The following is a 26625-nucleotide window of genomic DNA, read 5'->3' on the forward strand; positions in this document are numbered from 1 at the left end:
CAATGGAGCAAAACCAGAGACAAGTTGTCCAGTGTCCACCTGGACACATCCCCCTTGGAGCTTAAACCAGAACCCTCCTCACAGCTCCCGTGTCTGCAGCAGTGCAAGGAGGGCACCTGCAGCATCCTGAGAGTTTTAAATACACAACCCTTGGAATCTTGCAACTGCAGCGTGGTCTGGAAATATCTCTTGCTTGGAAGCACAGCTCCATCACTTGGGACAGGACTCGGGCCATCCATGAGAGGGAACAACCCCACTCTGGCTTTCCAGACCCCCACTGCCACCCCATGCTCTGAGAGCAGCACAGATCACTCCCTCACCTTCAGCCCCAATCCCAAACACGAAGCCACACGCCTTTGTCATCTTCAAAATAAAACTTTTATTCATTCGGTAACAAGAACATTGAATCTGCACATCAGTGCACAAGTTCACATTTAAAAACAGCTGAGCACATCGGTCATAAAGTCTTTAGGGGGTAAGGGGGCGATCCCAGCCACCAAGGAAGATCCAGGAGGGGCAGACAGAAGCGCTCCCCTCCCTGACTCGCAGCCCCACCGCCAGCTGCTCGGCCCTGGACAATCCCTACAAACCAGCGCACGGACGTCACATCTCCAGAAAGGAAAATAAAAGGCACTGGCACCTTCTCTCGTGCCAACAGAGATGTCTGCAGCGTGGGCGGGCTGTTAGCACCTCTGGCACCGAGCCCTGCCCCAGGCCAGCACCTGCCTCTGCCCCACACCGAGGGCTCCGGGCCCCTGCCCTGGGGAGAACCGGGGGTGTTTGTGTGGAGCCAGGCCCGAGTTAAGGCAGGACGCAGCGTGCAGGGAGCAGGGCCCTGTGGTGGGTATGGCTTCCTCCTGCCAGAGAGCTGCGAGGCTCCTGGAGCCCCCGGGGGGTGCGGTGCCCCTGTGGCCATGGATCCCCAGCTCGCTCCTCCCAGGAGGTCCCCGGAGCAGCCGGAGGTGGGGTGGGATCCCTTCCACCATGCCCTGGTGGCAGAGGGACACTGAGCTAATCCCTGCTCAGTTTAAACATCCCAGTGACCTGGGTGTCACCTCCTGCCACCCACTGGGACTGCGCCCCCAGGAAAGGGCCGAGAGGGGAGAGATTTGTACAGGTCACAACTTCTCAAGCAGACCAGACACACACTCACACTCACACACAGAGCACCCACACACACCACCGAGTGCAACAGAACGCAGTGTAAAACCAGTTTCACGCACACACAGCCCGTTTGTGCAAGGCTCACACGTTACAGTACGGCCGGGACGGGGCAGCCATGGCTGGGATATTGTACAGGAGTCAATGTAAACAATAAAGCGTCCTCAGAGAGGCTTCGCCAGAGACCAAAGAACAGTTGCTTTGTACAAAAATGCCCTTAAAACAACACGTTTCTCCCAAACCCCCTCTACCCGCGAGGCTTGTCAGCTGCTGAGCACCCTGGAGGTGCTGCTGCTCCCTGTGGTGCTCAGCAGGTCACAAGAAGCTCTTGTGGGGTGGCTGCAGGAACCAGGAGAGAGACTTCACCTCCCAAGAGCCACCAGCGTGGAGAAGGGACAACTGTCCCCAGCAGAGACCTCTGATGCCAGGGCCTTGGTGGCTTCATTGCCCAGACACTGGAAAAGGAGGTCCATACCCCTCCAGTCCATCCCCTTCCTGCCATCCTGCTCAGAGCCTCCAGACCTCCAAGGCCTTCATCACTCTGCAAGAGAACCACCATTCCTGACTCCCTGTGCCTGCCCACAGCCTCCTCAGAGAAAAACCAGTTGTGCTGGGCCAGAGCCAAGGACAAGGGACAGCAAAGCACCTCCCTGCAGGGGCCTCTGCCCCTCTGCTGCTCTCCCCAGCTGAAGCACCCGGAGAGCAGCTGAGTATTGGAAGGAAGCAGCATTTCTGGTCTGCACTGAAGACCCTTCCCAGAGGGCATTTCTCCTGAGATCAAGCTGGGCAAAGAAACCCAATCCTTTTCCTCCTCCTGCCTTCTCAAGGGAAACAATTCCACACAGGGCTTTTCCCTCCTGAGCAGATCCTTGTCACCAGGACATGCTGCCAGCCAAGCACGCACCCTCCAGTGCAAGGCAGCCTGGGGGCAACCAGTGCCTTCCACCCTGGAGGCACAGGCAGGCATGTCCTTGGGGTCAGAACGGTGGGCAGTGGGGCCTGAAGAAGTTTGTGGGAGAGGCAGGGACTGAACCTGTCCTTCTGCAGATGACACGAGCCACTTGGCCTTTGCGCAGTGCCTGCCCTGCTCCGGAGCCAGCTGGAGCGGGCTAGGAGAAGCCACATGTTTTCCAGTGTCCCAAAGAAATATCTGGCCTCCTGGGCCAGGGGCTTGGGTGACTTCTAGTGACTGAAATGGCCTGGGAAGACGTGCTGTGTGAGCCAGGACAGGGCTGTGCTCCAGCAGGGGTAACAGCCCCCTGCCAGAGCTGAGGAAAGGGAGGGACAGTGCTCATGGCTGCTGGAGCACAGACAGACTCACAGACCTTGCCCAGGCTGCAAGGCAGCACAGGAGGACCCTGGGGGCTGCAGGAGGGCAGCAAGGTGGCATTGCCTTGCCAAACAGGCTGAGGATACCCCACAGCCCTTCCCCAGGGCAGGCAGATGCTGCTTCCCAATACTCCAGAGAGCTCCAGCGCCGTGCGCCCCTCTCCAGCTCAGGGGAGTTTGTCCCATCTGAGCCTGCAGGACTCTGCAGCTTCAGGGCTGCTTTCTAGGCATGGCTTGGCTGCTGCTCCTCCCACACCACGTCCTCTCCATGCTGGGCTTCAGCAGCCCCAGCCACTCTGCATCTCCTCGTTGCTTTGCTCCTCCCCAGAGGGCAGGTCTGGGCCCCAGCCAAGCACAGCTCAGACAGGACCTGCCACGGGACTGTGGACAGGACCCAGAGCTCCCCTTGGCCTTTCCCTCTGCTCCTACAGCACAGGGACAACTTGCTGATGCACACTGCTAGAAATGAGGAGCTTTGATTTAGCCAAACTGCTCAGAAACCACAAAATAATTTGCTGAAATTTGCAGCAGAGCCTTCACACACAGTTTCTCCAGGGAAGCAAGAACCTGCAGAATGGCTCTGAGCAGCCAAAGGCTTTCCATGTCCAACTGGCACCCCTGGCACCCAGCTTCCAGCAGGAAGGAGATGGACAGACAGACACACAGTGCCCCTCCCACAGTGGGACAACGGGGGTTCACACAAGACTGGAGGAGAAGGGACACATTTGGCATCCAGGCTCACTTTTGGAAAGGGAAGACAGCTCATAATGTCAAATCCACTCCCATGTCTGTGCAGATCACAAAGAACAGCACTGAGTTTGAGTCACGTGGGTTTGTTTTCCAGTTTACAGAATGCAGTCTTGCCCTTCTTTTTTTAAAAAAAAAAAACATAGAAAAGCCAAAAATAAAAAATAAATATCATATATACAATTTAGGAAAAAAAAAAAGAAAAAAAGAAGAAAAAAAAAAGAATAAACTTCCAGAAAATATTTCCCTCTGGGTCTAGAGTTAGGAGTGACAGCAGAGAGGACAAAGCTATACATTAAGGGCAGTATGTCATGTAACAAAAACAGCTCAAGTTTTGGGAGCCACCAGAAACACCCGTGAGCATGGCAGAGGGGAGAGGGAAACTCAGGCAGCACAAGAACAGCTTTGGGGCAGAGGACAGATGATATGGCCATGAACTTGGAAGGCCCACAGCAGTATTCAAGTAATGGGAGGGTTAAAACCCTAATGAGGCGTTTGTTTTAAAAGAACACTGGCTTTGGGGGTAGAGGTGAACCTGGCAGCTCCTGGAGGAGCTCTGCCCCACCTCCAGAGCAGAGAGCTCTGTGTGCCCCATGGCAGATGGGAGAGCTGGTCTTGGTGCTGCCCAGGATTATTAGAGCCCATCCACTGGGAGGATTTACCCCTGTGTGCTCCTCATGGGGAAGCACCAGCTGAACTGAGCCCAGGGTGTTTGTCCTGAAGCAGCTTTGTGAGGGATCTGCCAGCATGGTGGAGTTCCAGTTTGCAGAATAAAAGAAAGGCCAAACAAAGGGACCTTGGCACAACCTTCACATTTACAGGGGCTCTCACCCCACCAACTGCCCAGCACCATTTCAAGGCATGGGGAAAATTCAAGTCAGGAACGAGGATCTGGTTGTAAGCAAAAACTCCACCTCGCCAAAGCAAGCCAACTTCCATTTTCTCATGATAAAGGTGTTCTTTTAAAACAAACTATCAACAACAAAAACAACAAAAAAAGAACATTTGAGGTTATCTGAGTTAAACTTAAAAAAAAACCCAAACAGTCCTGCAGTCAGAGTCACACACAGAAGAACCAACCCACACCTACATGCGCCAGGAACAGTAAAATGACAATATATATAAAATTAACCAATAAAGTGCATGTTCCTTATATTACACCTGCCCCTTGTGTGAAAGCAACACCACAGGTTCTGGGTAAGAAATCACAGCCAAGGGCCCAGGATCACATCGTGTTGTAGAGGGGATTGGTTGTCCGCTTTTTGTCATTGGTCTTTTTGAGCCTCCTCAGAGGGTGAGTTCTCCCGTGCTGCTGCCGTGGGGCAACAGCCAGAGCTTGAGATGGAGACAAGGAGTCCAGGACCTGCACCTGGAGCAGCGGAGGGCTCTCCCTGGAGCTAGTCCACGTCGGATCTGCACTGGAGCACAAGCTCTGCTGGCTGGAGCTGCACTCTTTGGCGTACTGAGCCAGCGGCCTCTCCACGGGCATGCTCTGGGCAATGCACTCAGCTGTTCTGAGCTGCTCCACAAAATGCCTGGTGGGCTCTGGGGAGGAGAGGCGATGCTTCCCACACGCGCTCTCCGAGCCCCTCTCCGACCTCCCCCCACAAAAGCCTCGACCCAGGGCAACGCAGGTGAGGAGCACGGGGTTGGCGTTGGAAGAGGCCGACTCCCTGTCGTGTAAGTCGTCCTTGGAGAGCTCCAGGCAGTCCAGCTTGGCCAGGGATGCCGAGCGTTTCATGTGGGAGGGTCTGGTGAGCCCTGCGTGCCGGATCCGAGCCTCGATCTCCTTGGCCCGCAGCTTGACCGGCCCGGGGCTGCCGGAGCGCTCCTCCACGCTGAGGCTGCTGGAGCTGTGGGGGAGGCTGTAACACAGGAACGAGATGTCCGGAAGGTCCATGTTTGCAGCACGCTGCCTGCTGAAGTCCTCGCTGCTCTGCTGCCTTGAGGTGCCAGCACTGTCCCCACAGAGAGGTTTGGGACTGTCCCTGAAGGGCAGAGTCGCATCTCCCTCGGTGCCACAGGGTGTGACCGGCTCATCATCTGTGCTCGTGCTCTGCTCGGTGACACCTTCCAGGCGAATGACACAGGGGTAAGGAGAGCGCTCGAGGCTGGCTGAAGGTGGACAGGTCACCAGGGTAGAGGGAGAAGCAGCACCGAGGTGAACAGATCTCCCACTGCCCTCCTTGCTGGGGCTGCCCAGGGTGAAGGCAGCCTGCTTGCGTACCGCGTGCTCCGGCGGCGAGGGATCCGCTGGAGCCTTCTCCAAGCGCATCGAGGGGTTCAAGTTTTCATCCAGAGACGGGGTGGCCGGGGCCAGCCCGCCCTGCTCACAGCTTGTGTGGGGGCGCTGCTCCGCAGGCTTGACCGTGAGGGTGTACTCAATGATTTCAATTCTCTTTGGGAGGAGGGAGGGCAGGGATGGCTCCTCCGTCCCACCAAACGAGACCACTGTCCTGTGCTCCTGTGCTGTTGCCTCCTGCCCCGGGCTGGGCTCTGTGGGCAGGGACTCCTGGGCAGGGGCCCCGAGGGGTGCAGGCAGGGGTCTGCCCACGGGCTGCTCTGCCCTGGGAGGCTGCAGCGGCTCCTCCTGCGCCTTGTCCCCCTCCGGAGCCAGCTCCAGGGGCGGCTCCTCGCTCTTGCCCCGGGGCAGGAGCTCGGCAGCAGGGGAGTCGTTCCTGGAGTTCTTGCGGGTGGGTAAAGTGCAGGCTGGGGCCGTGTGCTGGTGCTCCTGCTCCTGCCTCAGGCGCTCCTCGAACTCCAGCGTGGCTCGCCGCACCGAGCCGGGGCACCACTTGGGCTCGGCCTTGGTGGGGCCACGAGGCTCCTGCTGCTCCCCACCAGAGCTGCTTTCCTCCAGGTCTGATCTACCAGAAGACAGCTGCAGAGATGGGGCTTCTTCCTGCTCAGCTGGCAGAGGGTCCTTCTCCTTCTCCTGGTGTCCAGCACAGGCTCCTTCGCTCTGTTCCAACTTTTCTGATGCCCAAGTCACCTCCACTGGCAGGTCATGCACCGTGTTCCTCTTTGGTGTCTGGCTGAGGTTGGCTGAACCCTCTTTCTGCTGGGCAGGTCCTGCTCCCTGGTTGATTGACTCGATCTCTGTGATAATTTCCTTCACAGAAATGGCATTTTCTGAGTGGGATCTTGTGAGATGACCTGCACCAGGCAGCTCAGGGACCTCCTGCAACACACAAACAGGAGAATTACAAATTGCATCAGCTGTGCTGACACGGAGCAAACAGCAGCAGGTTAGAGAAAATAGGGGTGCACATCCCCAAAGGAACTAAAAAAGCACGTGGCAGTGTGTGGAGACAGATCACAAGAGCAGTGATCACTTATGTAGGTTTTTTACTGTCTATGAGACTAAATTTAACACACTCCAGGCTGGATTGTCACTTAGACAAAGATCTAAGAACCTTAATTTCAACAAACTCCAAGGAAAGGTAGCTTTTTTGGTTTTCTAAATGAAGAAAAGTCCAACAAACAAAAAGAAACCTAATACTGCTAAAATACCATTCTGAACTGAAAACATGACAAATTCTGCTCATGTATGGAGCAGACAGAAGTACAGCAGAAAGAATGACCAAATGCTCTGATTTCCCAGAGGAAAATGGCCAGGGCGACTCCCAGTCCCCACAGACACTCTCTGCTAAATCACAGGAGAGAGCATTGGCCTATTATATTTGGAAGAGCCTTACTGCCTCACATGGAGATGGAAAAGATTCAAGCAATGCAGGATGGAATTTAAATAAGAGAAGCTCCCAGAAAATGATGGCCCCGGACATCATCAATCCCTGTGAGAGTCCTGGAGGCTGAAAAGCAATTACGAGAAAAAGGTACCTAAATTTAGAGGTTACTAAATTTTGTCAAGACCATCTCTCTACCCAGGAGAAGTGAGCCATGACCAATCCCATCACTCCAGACCTGGACAGGTTAATTTCTTCCTCCAGCAGTGCAAGTTCTACACCTGCCTTGATTTACTACCCCAATGCTGGTGCTTCCCAACCAGGGAAAAGGGCCAGTTTTGCCCCATTCTTTGGTGAATTTCTCAAGTCAGATTTGGGATGTTGGCTGGGCTCAGGGTCTGGCTATATTAGTGGGTCAAGTCCCACCTTTCTCCTCTCCTGATGCAAAACTCAAAAATAAGTTTCTCATGAGAACAGCACTGCAGGTCAGGTCAAGGTCGGCTCATGGCCTTGCCAATGCCAGCAAACTGATGTTTAAGGAAAAAGTGCAGAAAAGGGCAAGTATCTAAAAGGGAAGGAAGGGAGAAGCATCTAGCAATCCCTCCCCAAACACTATGTGCAGTGAAAGCAGGGCTAGAAAATCCCATCCACGGCCACCCCAGAGCAGAAAACAGCCAGAGACAAGGGCAAGCAGCAGTTCCTAAAAAACCTGAGCAAGTTATTTTAACCTTTTGTTGCTCTTCATCTGTGGAAGAGTCATCGGATGGCTGAGGAGAGTTTCCAGGGCTGCTCCTTCGAGCATCTGCACCCCCATCTGCAGCAGGTGGCACTTCCAGCACGGGCACCCTGGAGACCCCATTCCTCCCAGTGCCCTGCTCCTCTGGCCTGGAATGGGAGCAGGTTCGGGAGCGGAATTTCTCCAAAGCGCTGAAGAAATCAATCCTGTCTGTGCTGAGGTCTGTCACTTCGGGCTGAGGGTTCTGTTGGGGACCTAGGGAATTCTGGTTTGGGGATTGGGGGAAGTCTTTTAAGCATGAAGTGAATTCTTCCATGGGAACCAAGTGCACGTTCATATCAGGCTTAAGGGCATCTTTTTCCAGATCATCCACTGTCAGATCAGGAAACTCTGTTATTTCCAAAGGGTGCTGGAGCTGCATTAAGGCCTCAGAAGCACGGCAGTTGTCAGAAGGGACAGAGTCTACACAGCACCCTGCTGTACAGCCATTGATATTGTTCAGGTTCAGTTTGTCCTCCATCTGCTCAGTGTGGAAGTCTCTGCAAGTAAACTCTAAGTGGATCCTTCTCTCCTTCACACACACATCCTCAATCATATTTGTGTCCTCTGGGAGCTGCTGCTCCCTCTCCAGCTCAGCTGAGTAAATGGGAGACATGGGCTGCTGGTTGTCATTGGTCTTGGCCTCTGAGATCTGGTCAGCTGAGGTGGTGATCTCCTTTTTGTTCAGCTCCAGCCCAGCCTTGCAGATGGGCTCGTGGTGATCCGAGAGGTCGCTGTCTGAGTGTGAGCGCCACAGTTTGTTGTGCCGCTGTTTGCTGCAGGGAAGGAGAGCAAAAGAAAACAGTGAGTAACTTCTACATACCACAGCCAGATCCACCTGCTTGTAAGAGGACACAACCTACAACAGAAACTGTGCCAAATGCTGGAGTCACTGACCACAGCTGCGGCTTCACCTGAACAGTTCAGGGCCAGACCTGCTGCTGGAGAAGCTGACCCAGTAAGGAGCCACTTTCCAGGAGCTGAATTCCATGGCACCATTCTGCTCCACACAGCCCTCCCTATTTCTCAGCAGCGCTGGATCCATCCACTCAAATGCAATGTTTAATTGACTGCAGAATATGGTCCTCTTTTCTCAGCCAGAACTTTTCCATTTGCTAGCAGGTGAGAGGTGACGAGAAGAGAGAGAACCTCTTGTGTTGGACACAAGCAGGTGGTGGACACTGAAAAAAGTCCAGTTTCTATAAAGTCCAATTTCCATAAAGTCCAATTTCCTTCGTGGTTCCTTCTCTGAATAGTTTCAGTAATCAATAACTGGCTCTTGTAACCAAGGGAAAGGGTGGGATGAGTAGAGGTGGGTGTGTGCAAAAACACACAAGATATCCTCAACAGTAAACACACAGCCCAAATTACCACCCACCTTCCACAGGAAGGAAGCTCAGAACTCCTCCAGCTCCTGGAAAGCCCCTTTAGGAAAGTCTGAACCATCAAAAGGCCAAATAACTGCCAGTGGCATTGCATCACCTTCCTCAACTCCACCTGCCAAAATCCCCAACCCATGCACCTGGGCTTACAGAGAGCACTGCAGGCAACTTCTTGCCATGAAATGCCAGAGCTAGCCCAGGCTGCCAGGGTTCGTGAGTGGCCATGGCCACAGGGATGTGTTTCCACCCATTGCCCCTAGGAGGAACACAGAAACCACAGAAACCTCCTTGGAGTTGCAGATCTTGCAAAAACCCTCCAGTCCCTTGCTAGCAGGAGCAGGCGCTCCCAGACACATCCAGTGGCCACTCTAAGTTAATTAACAGATGGTACTGAGCTAATTACCACGTGCCAGTTCAGTCGTGGGTGCCCAACAGCTAAGGAAAATAACTCATTGCACATTTGGCTTTCCAACCCTATAATCAGTGACAACCTTCCCGTGTGACACAGGGCAGAATCAGGTCCTGACACAGGAGAGGAGGATCAAGATCAGAGGCCAAAGGCACGTCCTGGGGTGCACATGCTCCATCTCCAGTGGGTTTGGGAGCAGTTTGACACTGGCAGCAGAAACAGGCTTGTCCCTGAGGCAGGTTCTTGTTTGGGCTCTGTATGGAATGTCATCTGACGTCTCTGCTCATACAGCCTGGGGAGCTGCTGGTGTTTTCTGAGGGCACTTCAGTGCTCAGATCCATCTCTTTGCTGCACATTTGATTTTTGAAAGTCAGAATTACCCTCCAGTGTGAGCAACTGGCACAGATCTGAGGACCAAAGCAGATGTCAAGCACCAGTGGCAGAGGTGTGCTGTGCTATCTCCCAATCTGACACACTCCCAGTCTGACAATCTGCATGAGGTGCAGTCAGAGAACAGGAGCCCACTTCCCTCCCCAGAGCCCACAGCTGCCTCTTGACCTTCCTGGGAAACATTCCCAGTGCTTGTACCCACACCAGCTTTGGACCAGGAGGCCCCCACACCTCCCACCAGCTCTCCAGGCTTGGGTATAAAACTGCTGTTGGTTCACAAGCTGCACCAGGCACAGGAGATCCCAAACACTGGTTTCCTGTAACTTATCTATAACTAATACCAGAAACAGGCCTGGCTCAGCCTTGCTGTGTTTATCAACAGAGGGAGGGGACAGTTTAACTAACCCCAGGAAGTATGACAGTCCCAAAGAGCAACACACACTTGTTGTTGTGACTAAAAGCAGGCAGGGGGTTTTTATTTTACAGCTGGAAAACATATCCCAGTTGCTATAACCCCAGCACAAAACCGTAACTGGATAGTGTGAGCACATGGCTGCCCTCACATACCTTCCCCCTGAAACTGGAGCAGTCACATGAGTGTCAATCTGTTGGGTTTTTTTGGTTTTTGTTTTTTTTTTTTTTGCCTGTCCTGGAATACTGCAGCAATAAACAATGCAGCCAGAGGGCAAAGAAAGAGGAAAAAATGCAGCTTTGAGATAAAGAGGGACAGTCTCTGCAGCATGGAGTGGCCATTCCTTGCTTCAGTGAAGCTTCATTTACTGCAGGCTTTTTCATCCTACACAGATGTAACACACTGCTCTTGCATTGTTTAAAGCCTCACAAGCAATCCTGTCTGTGCCATTGTACAGGGACTTGCAGAGCAGGGCAGGGCTTCAGTGGAAGGGAGGCCACATGCTATTAACGGTGGCAAAAGGAAAGATATACCTCCAAAAAATAAATTACTAAAAGACAGGGAAAAATAATCCTTAACCAAAATGTTTGTACAGGGTAGCTTTGCAGGCATGTCACCAGCTACCAGACTGGCAGATTACCCAAACCTGCTGGGCTCAGGGCTGGAAGATGTGAGATACCAGCTGCTCCCACACCAGAGCTCCTCACAGGTGTTCACCAACTTGTTTGTGTGTTTTTCACACTTAAAAAACTTCTTTTTCTCCATCCAATCTCCACCAATGAGATCTAATTCCCCAGTCTGCTCAATGCACACTACACTGGTCAGGTCACCTCTGGCTCAGGACTCCACTGACCTTTACCAACTGGTGCCAGCAGCATGTTTGGTGTCACATGAGGCACCCAAGGCAGGTGTGCTGTCTGTCTCCAGGGGTTTCAGTCCAGCAGGGCACTATTTTTTAAAATTGTCTATTCCACGTGATCTGTCCTGAGACTTGATACTACTTGGCTGCTTTTTAGAAAGAAAGAGGGTCAGTGTGGCAGGCAGGGTTTGGGGAGCAGGGGAGAGGAAGGATGGGAAGAATTGGTGGATGAAGTTCCTGTGGGTGCACCTGATCAGGGAATAAGCTGGGAGGAGCCCTGAGGTTGTTTACTTGTGCAGAGAGGGAAAGAGGAAGCACACTCCAGTGACAGGGGAGCTCAGACCAAGGGCTTGGTGTAAAAATTGGGAATTCAGGCCTGGCCCAACAACAAACACAGTCAGGCTGATGGGAACAGGTGGAGAGCAAAAGAGGAAGAAAAAGTTATTACAATGAAAGGGAATGGAGGTCATTGCAAGTGGATAGAATAGACATGAAGGGACAGAGGTAAGAAGTGTGCCCTAAAGACAGTACATGAGTGACAGAGCTGCTGTAAATAACAGTATATAAAACAATGGCTAGACTCATCCTTAAAGCTATTTTCCAACCTAAATGATTTTACAAAAAGCAGGCATCTTCCAGGCACCAAAAAAACTTTGAAATTTCCTATTTACTTTGGTCCAAACCAGCTAAGATCACCTCCTGTGGCAGGAGGCTCAGATTGAGTAACTGTGTTTGCTGCAGATCTGCTTCCAGGCAAAGCACACCAGGATCCCAAACTAAATACCATAACCTGGCAAAACAGAGTATCACTACCTCCTTCCTGCTGATCACGTGAACACATTGCTTAACACAGCCTAGAAACATGCAATATTTATGTCTTTTTGCTAGTCAGGTGATTGGCTTGGGATTACAACACACTTGCCCATACCCAGGCCCAGCTCCAGACCAGCCTCAGGACTCCAGGCAGGAATAAACACCACTGTTGCAATGCACAGAACATCCTGTCCCCTCCCCTCACACCAACACTTAGCAAAGGGATCTAAATAAAACCAGACCAGCTGCTGAGGAGGGGCATGTTCAACAGGGAACTGTGAGGAGACAAAGCGAGTTCCCTGCCAAGTGATGTTACAAGCAACAGGATCATCATTTATCTCTGCTGGAGCCTGCATAGCTCTGAATGCTGCACTCAGATAACACCTCATGAGATGCTACTTTCCAAAAAGCAAACATCCTAGAAGAAGTCAAACAGCTTCCTGACAGCTCCTGGTTACACCCATTTTCCCAGGCTGAGCTAACCCTGAAAACAGAGCGCTACCTTTGCTATGAACCCGAGCTTGCACAACACAAAAATGGAGTCAACCATTGAAGTGTTACACCTCAACACGGGTAATGAGGATCAATCCCTGCACCCACCTGGCCAGCAGGATGCCCTGGTACTCCTCCAGCTGCCTCATGAAGCTGGGGTTGGGCTTGGTGACCGTGCGCCGCTCCTTCACGTAGTCGTAAGCCCTGTCCAGGTTCCAGCCGTATTCCTTCATGGCATAGGCAATCACTGTGGAGGCTGAGCGGCTCACTCCCATCTTGCAGTGCACCAGGCACTTAGAACCATTTTTCCTAAAGTGGGAGAAAGAACAGAAGAGGATCACTAAACAGAAAACATCTGACAAGCTGAAGAAAACAGCAATTTCTTTACCAGAGAATTATCAAACATATTTTCAGCACTGGGGCCACAGCTGGAGTCTGGGATGTGATCTGATAATCCAATTTACAAACTGGAGCAAGACACACAAAGAAACTGAAGAACAAGGTCTTGTTAATATTCCTAAGAGATTTTGTTACAACAGCTCTTCTAAAGCTGTTATTGCACAGTGGAAAAACACAGAGATACAGAAAAACCTCTGAAGACTAGTGTGGCACCCTTGAGCTCAGCCCAAATGGCCCACTGGTATCAAGCCACATTCCAAGTGAAAAGAGAACCTGTACCACAGACATGGTGTCACAATTTAGAAACACATCCCAGAAAGATATGAAGCAGTTCAGAGCAGCCTCTAGCACAGAGATGCTCTTCTACTGCAAACCACAAAATGAAAATGCTGTGATGCTAGGTATGCAAGGAGGAAAATCAGTTAAGAAAATCAGCAGGAAAACAAAATGCTTAGTATATATCTTCTAAATGTGTGTGTTGTGTTTTCTGAAGAGACTTACTTTGCCTTGGAGATGAATTTGTAGGTATCATTCCAGTAAGCCAGAAGATCTGTAGCTTCTTCATCATAAACCCTGATATTGTGGTATTCAAAGAGCCCAGGGAAGAAATTGTCTATTTCTCGAGTCACATTCAAAATGTACCGTACCCTGCATGGGAAACACAGCCAGTTCAGAGAGATGTCCCACTGCTGCACTGCAGCCTTGCCTTGCTTTGCCAAGGGCATTTGGAAGTGCACTCTTCAACAAAATTCTTGGGAAATCAGGAATTAATGCAAGGAAGCAGCAGCTAGCACAGACAATAGGTTTTGCTGGGCACTTCAGAGCCTGGTAACAGAGATCCATGGATAGAAACTTCCTCTGCACAATGTCAGCTCACACTGCCCACCACCTCTGCTCTACATGTCAGCAACACTTGTGCCACAGGAGCTCCAGCAATTGGTGTTTGCACACCTTTTCCAACCCCTTTGTGAATCTCTCCTCCTGCTGCACCAAAACCACAGGAAGATGGAAGCCTAAGCCTCCCAGTAACACCAGAGCTAAACACACACATAAAACAACTACAGAGAGATGTAACAGACAATGAGCCACTAGGGAGGATTTATTTCTTATCCCTAAATTTTCTGGAAAGGAAACTGCTAGAGAAAGCATGTGGTATTTATGTACACAGCACTCAGTATTTTTAGCCCTGAGGGTTGCTCGTAAGATGCTTATGAAATGCACTCATGCTGGGATATCAGGCAGAACAAGGGAACTGCAAGAGGGTGACATCCCCTTTCCCAAGCAGGTATGAGATCACTGGCAATCAAGTAGGGCCTGTTGGACTCAAGGAAATCACAGCAGACCCTGAGCGCACCAGGAAGAGTCAATTTTGCCAGGCTGAATTTCTGAGGTACAGAATGACACTAGCAGTTCACCAGCACAATTAGTTTTTTCCACTGGTTTGTCACAAATAAGCCAAACTCGTGAATAATTTTTTAATTGCACAATCTTGGTGCTTATAACCACCTGGTCTAGAGAAAGGACAATTTAAACTTGAAAAGTAGAAAGGGCAGGAAACAGAGGAACCCATTGGTGGGGTTCCTACAGGACTTTACTTCCTACTGGGCCCCACTCAGAGGAACAAATGCTCTTCTCCACATTTTCCTTCCTGCACAGCCTGGAGGTCCTAAGTGCCTCTGTAATCAGTCCAGAACTATGGGCTGGGGCTGAGGGCACAGAGCCAACTATGCAGCATCCAGTTCAGTAATTGCAGCTTTTTACTACTTATAGCTATGAGCTTGCTGCCTTCCTTTGTTTGCCTTGGGGACATCAGTCAAGGTCAGGGTAAGATCCCTCTACATTAAGGTGCCTGTTTGTGGGACAAGGAGTTTGGAGGAAGCAAGAGCTCATTTGGATCTGCAATCCCTTAAATAAGACTCAGGTTATACAGCAGGTATGGAATAGTTTGTTGCATAGAAAAGTGTGGCCAGGCTCTTGCTTTTAAGCTGATGGCCTGAAGCTACTCACCCTCTGTTCTGCAAATCTTCCAAATTGGAGGCATTCCATTCTGAGCCCTGCAGGGAAAACATGCAAAGGGACACATCAGGCAGAAGGAAGGCATGGCCAGGCAACTGGTGGAGGGAGGGATAGTGAACCAGAGCTGACCAGCCAAAGGCTGGAGAGCTGGGGCTCCTTTGAGCACAGGGATACACAAGTGGTAACCAGGGCTGATGCTCAGCCCCTTCTCTCACCCCATTAACCAGATCCCTTCTGAAACAAGAAGCAGCTCTGCCAACATGAGCCCAGCACTGTGTTGGCACTTCCTGCAAACTGCTGTCAAATCAACCTCAGCAAGACAGGACCACCCCACCCTTTCCCTGGAGGCTGCTGCCAGTTCTGCCCCACAGAGGAGAAGCTGCCTGCATTTAAGAGCCATCCAGGTGCTGTTTATACACAAAACACCCATCTCCAACATCAAAGGCAGCAACACCTAAGCTCACTTGGGTTACACCTCTTCTCCCCATGTTCAAAGCCTATGTGAGCAGAGAAATTAAGACATTTAACTAACCCTGGCTAGGTAACCCTCTCCTCTGCAGCACACACAGCTGCTGGCTTCCTGCTCAAACACAAACCTGACTGAGGACAAAACCACTCAAAGACTTCCTTCAAAATTGAAGGTGCACAAGCTCTCTGCTTCCCTGCCCTAAAATGGCTCCCAAATGGAAAAATGATCCAGATGAAGATGATTGATTGTATTTACCAAGGCCCAGACTCAGTTTAATGTCTCTTTCAGTCAAGGCAGAACAATTTAATTCAGGCCTGGGAACCATCAGTTTCCACAGGTAGGGAGAACAATGCTTCAGGGGTGAAAGCCTTTTCTCCTGTCCTTTGATCCACAAGTACCAACATCATCAGTTCTCTTACTTCCTGCTTAGTTCTTTTAGCACTCCTTAAATGGGATCCCACAGGGCTCTTGCCTCCACCTGGAAGGAAACAGCTCCTTGCCTCTCTGAGCCCTCACAACACAACCTTGCCTTGCAGCACACATGCTCCTGGGTGAAGCTGGTGCCCAGCTCCAGCAGCACTGCTCCTCACCACAGCAGCTGCTCTGCAAATACTTTTATTCCACACATTAACCACAGCTCTTCTTGGTGCTGCCTGCAAGCCTTGTTTGAAAGGTTTTCTCTCCATTAAATGCACTCAGAGCCAAGACTCCAAGTCCTGCAGTGCATCCAGCTGCCTGTAACAGCTTTTGGCCAGCACCATAAGCCTCTAACAGGTCCCTCTCTCTCCTTATAACACATAGTCTGCAAAAAAAAAAATCCATTACATCTTAGGTGCTTCCAAGTTTCCTGGCTCTGCCCCAACATGATATCCTGGGAGTGCTCACATTAACAGAGACCATCCCTTCTGAGCTGGAGACTGGGAGAGGCCCTCTCCACTTGGAAAGACCAGCTGGTCCAAGAGGAATGGCTTTGTTTTAAGTTGAGCCAAGCTCACAGGCTAGACAGCCCCACCAAACCTGTGTCCATGGCTCCAGGGCTGGGAAATCCAGCAGAGCGCTGACTCACCAGAAGGAGCTGCAGTAATTAAGACAGGCCCCAGCAGCAACTAAGCAAGCAAAACATTAAACAGCAAAATGTTTATGTTTCCTTAAGTGACTTATCTCCAGAATTCTTCATTACTTTACTCTGTTCTTCCTGGATCACACAAACTCAGAGCTTTCCATGTTAAAAGAGTGTCATTCCACAGCTCCCCTCCCTCTTTGCTATGTTATGCCTTCCCCAAACACAAGAACTTGGCATGTGGCTACCCTGGACAGTTAAAGCCACAAAACTGGTCTTACATCAATGGAAACAGCCCTGAGAAACTGTTAGAATTAAGACCTTGTCTCTTCCATCCACTGGGTACAGGGTCTACAGCTTGGTGCTACGTGGCAAAGTTTAGCACGGCCAAAAAGCCAAGCTGCTCTTGTTCATTAATGTCTTGTTTAAGAGTAATTGATCCCAGGATCAACCAACCTTTCCTTCAGAATTCCTTTTACTTCCTCCAGAAGCTCCTGTGCCAACCAACCCATAGTGAAAAGTGTTTGGAGTGTTTACTTTTGTGTTCACTGTTAGACTCACCAAAAAGACATGATCAAATATCTGTGTGGGGCTGTCCATCTGCCCAAGGATCACTATCATTTCATTGTCAATGAATTCTTTGAACTCCCGCAGGTTGCACACCATCTGCATCTCCAGCTCCGTGCGGATCTGCATGGGTACAAGGGACACAAGGAAATCATGTGAATCTTTTGTTCTGGCCTTTCTTCATGGCATGAAGCACAGAGCTCTTTAGTTTGCACCACAGCATGTCCAGTGCTGCACCCTCACCACTCACCTCTTTTGAGGTGATGTTCTCCAAATCTTTCTGCATCATGATCTCCCTTAATTTGGTCTTAATCAGCCGTTCCGTGCGTTCCCGCTCAGTTGGGCTGTCAGAAGAAAGCAACAGAGTCACTGGGAGGGAAAACAAACTGCATTCATGACACTTTTAAAATAGGTATAGACTGCATACTCTGTAGAGCCTCAGACTCTCACACTACTTCCCCCCAGGCATGTCCTCTGGAGGGAATTCAGGTGACAGTAAAGCCCAGTTTAGATTCACAGTTGTATATGAAAGCCACTAACTGAATGCTCCTAATCCATTGTAGTCATCCAGAGAACCCCTGGTATTTGGTAAAATTTAAATTGGGAAGGCTGCATTATACCCTCTGGAGCAATATCTAAGCCTCTCCCTACCTTTCTTGGAAAGGTAACAGCTCCAAAACTCCTTACATGGAGAGCTGAGGGCAGCTAAGCCTCTGCATTCCTCCGGCCCCTGCTGCCAGGGGCCTTATCACCAGCTGCAAAAATAGCCTGAGTAACACCAGGGGAAGCTGCAGCAGAGCAGCAGCACGGAGCTGGCTCACCCAGCATCTCTAGAGGGGACCCAGCAGTGCCATGTCCCACCACCTTTCCCTTTCTTTGGAAGGCTGCCAGGATGGGGAGGGCATGGACGGTACAAACAAAAATCATGCAAGTTCCTGGTTCTTTTAATCTCATGCATTATTTCAGGATTCCATTAGGAGAGTGCTGTTTAAGTGTCCCAAGGAAATCATTCAATTTCAAGGTGCCACCAGGGAAAGGGTAGGTTAGATAAAAATTATATATGAAAAGCTACAAGAAAACATTAATCTGTCAGTCTGCCAAAATTTTTCAGCCACCCGCCTTGTACATTAAAAAACAATCAAGTGTGAAGACTTGTTCACAGCTGAACAACTGCTCAGCATCATTATTCACTCACTAGACTCCAGCAACAGGAAATATCTGGGAGCATAAATCAACCAAAGGCACTATTATTCTGGGAAAGCAGCTGGGACCAGTGAAGTAATTATAAAATGGGCAAGTGAAAACTCTCACACTTGGCACCACATCTGGTCACATACTGCCTTTCAGGTTATATGGTATCAGTACCATCAGCAGTTACTAATGACAGGGGTGGTAAACCTTGAATGCTGATACAGCCTATAAATTCTGCCTTTCCAAATTGTCTACCCATTTACCTGAAGTCCATACATAAACACTTCACTTTACAGCAAAATGAACTGAGTAAAGATAAAAAGACCATGTTAGCCTAAACATGTGCTCAGACACGTGCCAGTGTTAAGAGCAAAGTCCAGAGAAACCTGTTCCTTCCAGGCCTGGAACAAGAGGACAAAACCAGCAGAGACAAGGCTGAGGTACACCACACCTCTCTCACCAGTAACATGGGACTCACCTTGCAGAAGCAAAGCCCAAGGTAAACAACTAAACTGAAAACAGAGGAGATGCAAGGGAGCCCCAGGAGGGCTAAACTTCCAGTGCTGGTGTTTACCTAACCATGAGTCCACTTTTTACATGGAACAGGAAGTCTCTCCTTATTAATACCTAATTAATAGCAATCTCTTGTGGAAACTCTCTCCTCATTTGGGGATAGTTCAGCAAAACCAGCCCAACTTACACATCTGTGAAGAGGGCGGGCGAGTCGGGCCGGTGGGACTGCACGTCCTGCATGGCATTCCACTCGTTGACTGATGACTGGTCAGAGTTGATGTGGCTCTCATAGTAACTGACCCACGTGAGGAAGAGGCTCCCTGGATAGTAGTTGTTGCTCCTTGCCACTTCACAAGCCTTATGCAAACTCTGCAGAGCAGACCTAGCAAGGGAACAACATTTGTCAGTTTATCATTTCTTCCTCAGGCATTATCAAGCACTAAGCAGCAGCCAAATCCAGCATGCTGCTCATGTCCCATCAGTTGGTACAAACCCCTGGCACTGTGCACCAGGCTGTCCTGCAAGGCTGTGGATTCCCACACGCTGCCAGAGCTTGCATGTCTTAATTGGAGCATGCCAAAACAAGGCTGGATAGCAGTGAAGGTGCCCACAATTCAGACCCGTGTCTCTGGTTCCAAAATCTGCTACAAATACCCAAGCCCTAAATAAGATGCACAGAGTTTGTGTCCAAGACAGGGTGCTGACAGCTCCTACTGTGCCATCAGCTGTCCCATGTGAGGGCAGGAACACCCAGGAATCAGACATGCACAACCAAGGGCTCAAGACTGCACTGAGATGTTGAGGTGTCTGCCCTCTCTCACTGCATGAGGGATGGCAGAAGTTTCTTCAGCTGCTGCTGGGAAACAAATCCCCCTCTCCTATTTTTAGCTTATTTTAAATCTTTGACTGGGATCAGAAGGATCCAGGTCAAAATCACTGGGGTGACAGCAGCATCGCTGACAGGCGATGTATTTTTGCAATGCAAAGAAGCTCGAGCCAGAAATACTTTCATGATCACTACATGAACCACCCTAAAAGGAAAGAAAAATGCAAGCAGCTTCTCTTTCCTCCATCACAATGAACATAACTCAAAATATTTCAAACATATACTCAAAGCAATGTGACTCTGGGCTCAAAGCAGCAGCTCTTTGCAAGGAAAATTACCCTATTCCTTCCTGCCCTCAGCTGAGACAAAGCTGCTCTACACCAGCACTTACATCTCTTCTTTCCTTTGGTACCAAACTTCCTTCCCTGTCTCTGAAGGAAACTTCTGGCTGCTCAAGCAGGTCTCAAGATCACAGTAACCTAAAGCAGCATCTGGTTTTTAAGAGCTTAAGCAGCTAAAACACCTGGAAAAAGGATCACTGGGATAGTCTGTAGTAAGTACTTACCACATTGCCTGTACAGACACGGGCTTGAATATGTGCACCCTGTTATCTGTTGATACGCTGAAGCCTCTGGTGAGAAGAAAAAAGGCAAAGTAAAAATGTCTCCCAAAAGTCACTTTTTAGTTAATAACTGATAGTCTTAGCACATTAGAACAGCAAAGGTCTAGCCCTAAGCATACACTGCTGAGTTCAGCTAGCAAACAGATGAAAATAGCACACTAAAAGCTCTAAGATAACTTCTTTAAGCAGCAGCTGTTTGGGAACGAAACTAAGACAGTGGGACAGTGCTGGGCTGTGCTGTTTACCTTGGCAACACAAATTCAGTGCCACAGCTGGGAGCAACAGAGTCCAGCTAAAGAGATCCTGGGGCAGCTACCAAGGAAAGAAAAGTCATTCCATGCACTGCACTGGACAGCCTGAGTAACTGGCACAAACAGGAGTCTGCAAGTCAGGTGTCTGTTTGGCAGAGAAACACCATTCTTGCTTTATGTTGGGCTGAGTGCTGCCTGCTGCAAGCATGATGGAGGAACACATAATAGGATCCCTTTAAGGAGCTTTCACTACACACCCACTCTCCAGTAAAAGCTCCTTTACTCCAGCTTAAACACACACATAAGCCACTGTCTCAGTGCGTGTTTATTCACAGATAAGTCAATTACTGCTGTTCCCTGCCACAACCACTGTGATTGAGGGCCTCTGAGCCTGCTAACCTGATACAGGTCAACAGAGGAGGGCTGCTGGACCTGTGAGGGCTCTGCAAGCACTGGAATCCTTCCCCATGCACCTTGTTCTAAGTTGTATTAACACAGAACACACAAAAGGCACTCACCCATCCCCATCCAGGTGGATCAAGGTGTCACTCCAGAGAGGCAGCACCAAGCCCATCGTACAAGTGCTACTGCAGTGAGAAAGAGAAAGTCAGTCTATCTACTACAGCACCATGTTATTATTCTAATTTCATGGCAATAGTTGCATATTTTTGTATTCATTTGGAAAAAGAAAAACCCCACTGTTGCTTCAGAGACAAACAGCGCCAGTGTTGTTCTACAGGGGCCTGGCAAGGATTACCAACCAGATTCAGGGCACAGCACTGTCCTTTCAAGCAAGCTTGAAGGGTTAACACACCCAAGAGAAGAGCAAACAGGATCCAAAAACACTGAACTTTGTGCAGAAGGTCAGAGGGGGCTCACAGTCTTTGGTCAGCTCAAGGCTTTCTTTACAGATTAATCCCTCTCAGGCTCAAGAGGTTTGGTTCTAGCTCTGATTTTGCAATCCACAGCTTTATTTTCTTGTTTGTCTCCCAGCCACAGCTGCTGGGGACTGGGAGCAGGGCAGTGCAATAGCAGGATGACTGGCAGCATGGCAAGTTGGCAATCTCAGCCTATCACCTGTGGCTGACTCCTGACCCTTCTTTGCCCTCAAGAAGGAGCACAACAGCCATGCCATACAATCCCTGGCAATCCCATTCCTCCCTCAGCTGCTTTGCTCTCTTTGCCCTCACAGTCCCCAAAGATTTCTGTAAGGCTGAGCAAAAAGCCAAGCTAAAAGCAGAAACCAAGTAATGGGAAAAAGGCAGGGGCGGGGGAACCCAACACAACCTCCTCTATGTTGTTAAATGAAAAGAGCTGAATCTCATAAAGCTGCAAATCTGCTCCATAATCAAAGCAGCATCTTGAAGAACGGAATTCAACTGCCTCCTGCTCTTATGCTCCTAGATTTCCAGCAGCTCCAGCACACCTGCCAGCCTCCAGCTTCAGAGAAGAGTGGGAAGAGGGAGAGACCAGGCTTTGGAGGGTCAGACAGGGAGCCCTGGAAATGCACATGCCTGGTGCCCAGCACCAGGAGACAGCATGCAGCTATTTCTGTTGACAACATGAGATGAGCTCATGGAAAGATGTGTTTTTAAAAGGCTTCCCAAGGTGGCTGGGGTATTTATAGTGATACTGTTCAGCGAGCGCTTATCAGAGACCATAGCAACAAGTCTACATGGAGTTATAAATACCGAGTGGGCTCGGGGAGGGCAGATCACAGTGACCATCCAGAAGCCCAGGAACTCCAGCAGAAAGCTAAAATGACTCTGCTGTGTTATTAGAGACTGAATACCAGTGAGCTCTCAGTTATCAAAGGTGGCTGCGCTGGTACATCACAGCCAACAGTGAGTTCCAATCTCACAGCAACCTGTGCAAGGACAAGTTATTCTTGCCCCAAGGCAAGAGCATCCCTAAATCACAGCTGTGCACACATGTGCAGAGACAGGAGCCAGGGGCAGCATCAAGCTGGTCCCCCATTTTAGCAGGCATCACCCAAGCTCAGCATCCAAACCAAGCATGGTGGCTGCTGTGACTAGCAGGCAATATTTGGAAGGCAATTTCTTAGCCAAACAGTTAAAAAATATTTTCCTGTGATCCTACTAACTACCTGGAAGTCATTTATTCCAACTAGTGTCAAAAGCAAGATTCATTCCTGTAGCAGCTGTGGTGAAGTAAGCATGAGTATGAAACCTTCCAAAATTGAATATCCAGCTGATTGTCTTCCAATAGAGACCAAGATTTACTTAAAACTCTTTTAAAAAGAGTCATGTGCCTCCATGCCCTCTTCAAAGTGCCCACTGTCCCCTTCTAAATGTGAAGTTTCTGCCCTTGAAGCTGCTGGGTTGCTGTCACCTGGCATACAGCCCCTCCAGCAGCAAAAGCTGCTTCCCAGCCACATTCTGCAGCCTTGTGGAAAGGTCAGCAGGAATTTAAATGAATGAAGCAGAAGCACTAAACCCTGATGACACAGTGCTGCCTGGGGACAGCACATGGTGTGCAAGATCTGCCATCACCAACCCTGACACTGCCATCAGGCCTTTGTGCCATGACCTTGGCAAGGGACTGCCTGACAGTCCCTCTCTTATTTATCACCTGTTCTCCTGAATGCTGAGGTCCAGCTCCTCTAATTGCAGCTTTTTCTTTCTTTGCATGAAGATTGTCCCTGTCCCTGGTGTGCAGATGCAGGGCTTGGGGAACTTATCATTCAGAGGCACTGAACATCCTCACAGAAAGCCTGATGCTTGGAGGAACGAGGGAAATGCTGACCTGCACTGTTGCCTTCACATTTACCAACTCCTCTCAAGAAATAAAAAAAGGCAATTCTGAATCTCAAGAAAAATGTTAGGCTAGAAAAGCTGAAGCAGCCTGTCCCCAGAAAACACAGGACACCAGACAGTGATTTCTACAGGTAACTTGTGTGGAGGTGAGCACAAGGACTTCCCCACCTGGGCACTCTGAGTACCTGTCATTGGAAGAGAAATCCATTCCTAGGACGATGCTCTCCTCCGTGTCTTGTCTGCCATTGGTGGACACCACCACCATGTATCTAGTGCGGTTCTGGTAGGTACTTTCCAGTCTTACAGCCTGAAGAAAAGAAGGGGAAGAGATGAGCAGTGCAGTCAGCAAAACACACATTATGACCTTCACAGGGCACTTTTTCATGCTGAGTGAGGCGCAGAAGCAGCGATGCAGCCTGGACTGGTACGGATGTCCCACGCTCCTCAGCTGGGTAAGAAGTGCTTTACTCCTACACAGTGCCCTCCCCAACAGCTGGCACCTTCCTGGTGCACTCTGCACACCTGGCTGCAGGCCCTGCTCTGCCCCACCAAGGCTGACTTTGAACAACCTACAACCTCTGACTGGTCCCAGCTCACTGAGCTTTGTGGGCCATCAGTAGACAGATGGGTGTTGAACCTTCACCTTCACTGAAGAACCAGAGCTTTCCTTTAAACTTCTGTGTGCTACAACAGCTCCAATGAGTCTCCTTCCACCAGCTTCCCAGGCAGCTGGACAGACAACCAGGACCTAATTCATACATGGTTTCCTGCTGGCCCTTTGAATTCTTCTGGCAATCGTACTGCCTTACACCTGGCAGGAAAAGATATCCCTATGACTAAGCTGTATCCTTCACTGTTCAGATTGCCCAGGAAAGGTGAAAGTCATTGTGCCTTGTTGCTCCTGCCACGTTCACTTGTATCCCAGAGCCAAAAGAGCTCTAGGACTGGTGCTCAGCCCAAAATCCCCCAAATCAAATACGAATGAGAGCACTCAGAGAACAGTGGAACTTAAACCGTGAATGTCACACCAATGCTGAAGCCTCTGGAAGGCTGCACAGAGGTGAGCTGCTCCTCCAGAAGCCACAAGGAAGTGAGAACTGAAGGGACTCCGGGAAGTCTTGCAGACAGACTGCTGGTTCATGAGGAGGCTGGGGAAGGCAGCCCAGCACTGAAAGTTTTGCTTATCAACACTTGCAGCAAGCAGCCTTTACTTGCAACACTTTTTGGACTCTGTTCCGAGCTGTTTGCAGCTATTTTAGTCACAGGATCCCAAGCAGAGAAACTAGGACATCCCTAGAAAGGAAGTGTCTTAATTCTGCACATTAAACCTTAACTTTGGATGGCCCAAACCAACCCCAAGACTCTGTCTGGCCTCATTGTTTACCATATTGTTAAACTGCTGCTTGAACTTTGAGCAGGGCCTGCAGAGAGCAAACAGGGGTGGAAGGAGCCTTCCTAGCCCAGCCTTGCACTGTGCCATGGACAGATCTCTGTCTGCTGTAACAGGACTTGGGTCCTGAATTCCTTGCAAGCCAGTGGTTGAAGTCTGAAGTGGTGTTTGACATCCTCCACAAACTGAAACCAAATTCCTCAAACTCCCGAGCCACGGCTTGTGTAGACATCTCTTGGTGGTCCTCACAGGAGGTCATGGCTCAGAGACCCCAGCTGAAACAGTCATCCTTAAAAAGCTAAGAAATAAACTATAGAGTGAGATCCCTCAGGAGCAGGCTGCTTTTCCCAATATGCTCCTTTAGTTGTTCACAACTTGGCCTTGAGGTCAGAGCAGCATTTCCCAGCTTAGAGGAAGCCCCCTCTGATCTCAGAGCTCTCCTGTCCACCACCAGCGGGGAAACCTTGACCACAACACGTGGTGGAGTCTACAACAAAGGTTAAACCAGTGCCTGGCAGCTGAACAGAGCTCGCCATCCCAGCAGAGTGCTCTGTGCAGGGAATGCTGAGCGTGGCATTGCAGGGAGCAGCAGCTCTGGTGATGGGGTGGAACAGCAAGTGCAGGCAGGAGACAGTGCTGTCAGAATCTTCCAGACTTGCCCAGTTGGACCAAAGACCAACAGAAATTACCCAAATGCTGATGCCAGCAGACAGCTGTGCTCTGTACAGCCAGAGACTGTGCCCCACCCCATCTCCTTAGGATAAGTCATGCTAAAACCAGCCTTATTTTCCTTCTTGCTTCTTGAGTCACTGGGATTCCTCTGGAAACACGGAGGATCAAAGTGGTCAATCCTTCAAGGTGCAAATTCTCCCAAAGATGGCTGTTTCTAGAACTAACCACTTGTGGGGAAAACAGAAAGGTGCTCTTCAGCCTAGAAGGTCTTGGTGGTTAATGCAATTATCTACATTAGGAACCAAACCTCAATAATCAGCACAGACTTGTCTAAAATGAGAGCAGACAGACACAGCTGCCCCATGTCTGGGGCATCCACACAGGAGTTTCTGTTCTGCTTCTCTTGAGGACAATCCAGCAGCAAGAGGATTAACAAAATCTAACTTACTTTGCTAAACCAATTTGGCCAGCAGTAATGGGAAGTCTTGATGCAAGACCCTTTAGAACAGAGCAAGACAAACAGTGAGCAAAGGTCACATAGCTACACACTGGTAGGGTGGGATTTTCAGAGGTCAGTTAAGAGAAACAGGGCATGGCTCAGTGTGAATCTCTGGATTTAACACTTACACCCTTAGCACAAAGTGCTAAGAACCATGATTGGGCAGACAATGTGTTTTGCTAAATTTAATGGAGTATTAAAACAGCAGAATTGACATTGTAAACCAGCCAACTTCTAAAGCTGCTATTAGAGCCCCAGTGTGCCTATCAAACCACAAATGAAGCTCTAACCTTTCCATGAAGCGCTAGTTCACATGCTCACCTCTCAGAAGGAGCACACCAAGTGCTCTGATGTCTTTTAAATGAAGATATTTGAAATCCCAGTTATTGTAGGGAGGATGGCCTGGCTTCAGGGACTGTGATGAGATGGAAAGTTCTTTCTCAACCAGCTCATCTATACCGAGCTTTCTCCTGAGTTTGGGAAGGTTATTTGTAGTCTGGTCAAAACAGGGCCAGCCACATTCTTCTTAAGTTTTAGGCTCACCTGAACACAAGCCAACTTTATCTTCTGCTGCATTCTTGTATCATCAGAAGCATGATGTGATATTTCACCAGCCCTTATGAACAGCACATTCCAAGAAGTTCATACTGACCTTTCACGCTCCACAACAGTAGGTGTTTCATACAAGAACACATTTCTCATGGAGATAAATGATTTGAAGACAAAAAAAAATAAAAAAAAAAGAGTGTGTCCAACTTTCAAGTTCCCAGCTCTGCTAAGCTACAGGAACATATTCAATCACTTTGCATTCTTAACTCCTTTTCCTCCTTCCTACTGATCTTACCATGGCTCTAATCCTGCTCTCACGGAAGGCTAAAAACCTCTGCCAACAGCTCCAAGAAACAAGATGTTCCAAAT

At 49.6% G+C, this 26625-nt stretch overlaps 1 protein-coding gene across 2 annotated transcripts in view; it reads right to left on the reverse strand.

The window, feature by feature from the left end:
- Positions 1–369: 369 nt before the first annotated feature.
- The window catches only part of SSH2 (slingshot protein phosphatase 2), a 90184-nt gene continuing 63928 nt past the window's right edge, over positions 370–26625 (reverse strand). For both annotated transcript variants that reach the window (XM_058037469.1, XM_058037471.1), the window contains 11 exons: positions 23332–23453; positions 20888–20956; positions 20062–20127; positions 18858–19052; positions 17217–17310; positions 16961–17089; positions 14862–14908; positions 13356–13502; positions 12564–12764; positions 7652–8474; positions 370–6418 (listed from right to left, as the gene is read on the reverse strand). In XM_058037469.1, coding sequence (XP_057893452.1) covers positions 4463–6418; positions 7652–8474; positions 12564–12764; positions 13356–13502; positions 14862–14908; positions 16961–17089; positions 17217–17310; positions 18858–19052; positions 20062–20127; positions 20888–20956; positions 23332–23453 — 3849 coding nt within the window. In that variant the 3' untranslated portion in view covers positions 370–4462. The remainder of the gene's footprint in view (positions 6419–7651; positions 8475–12563; positions 12765–13355; positions 13503–14861; positions 14909–16960; positions 17090–17216; positions 17311–18857; positions 19053–20061; positions 20128–20887; positions 20957–23331; positions 23454–26625) is intronic.

The sequence above is a fragment of the Melospiza georgiana genome, chromosome 19 (assembly GCF_028018845.1).
Source record: "Melospiza georgiana isolate bMelGeo1 chromosome 19, bMelGeo1.pri, whole genome shotgun sequence".
Taxonomy (NCBI): domain Eukaryota; kingdom Metazoa; phylum Chordata; class Aves; order Passeriformes; family Passerellidae; genus Melospiza; species Melospiza georgiana.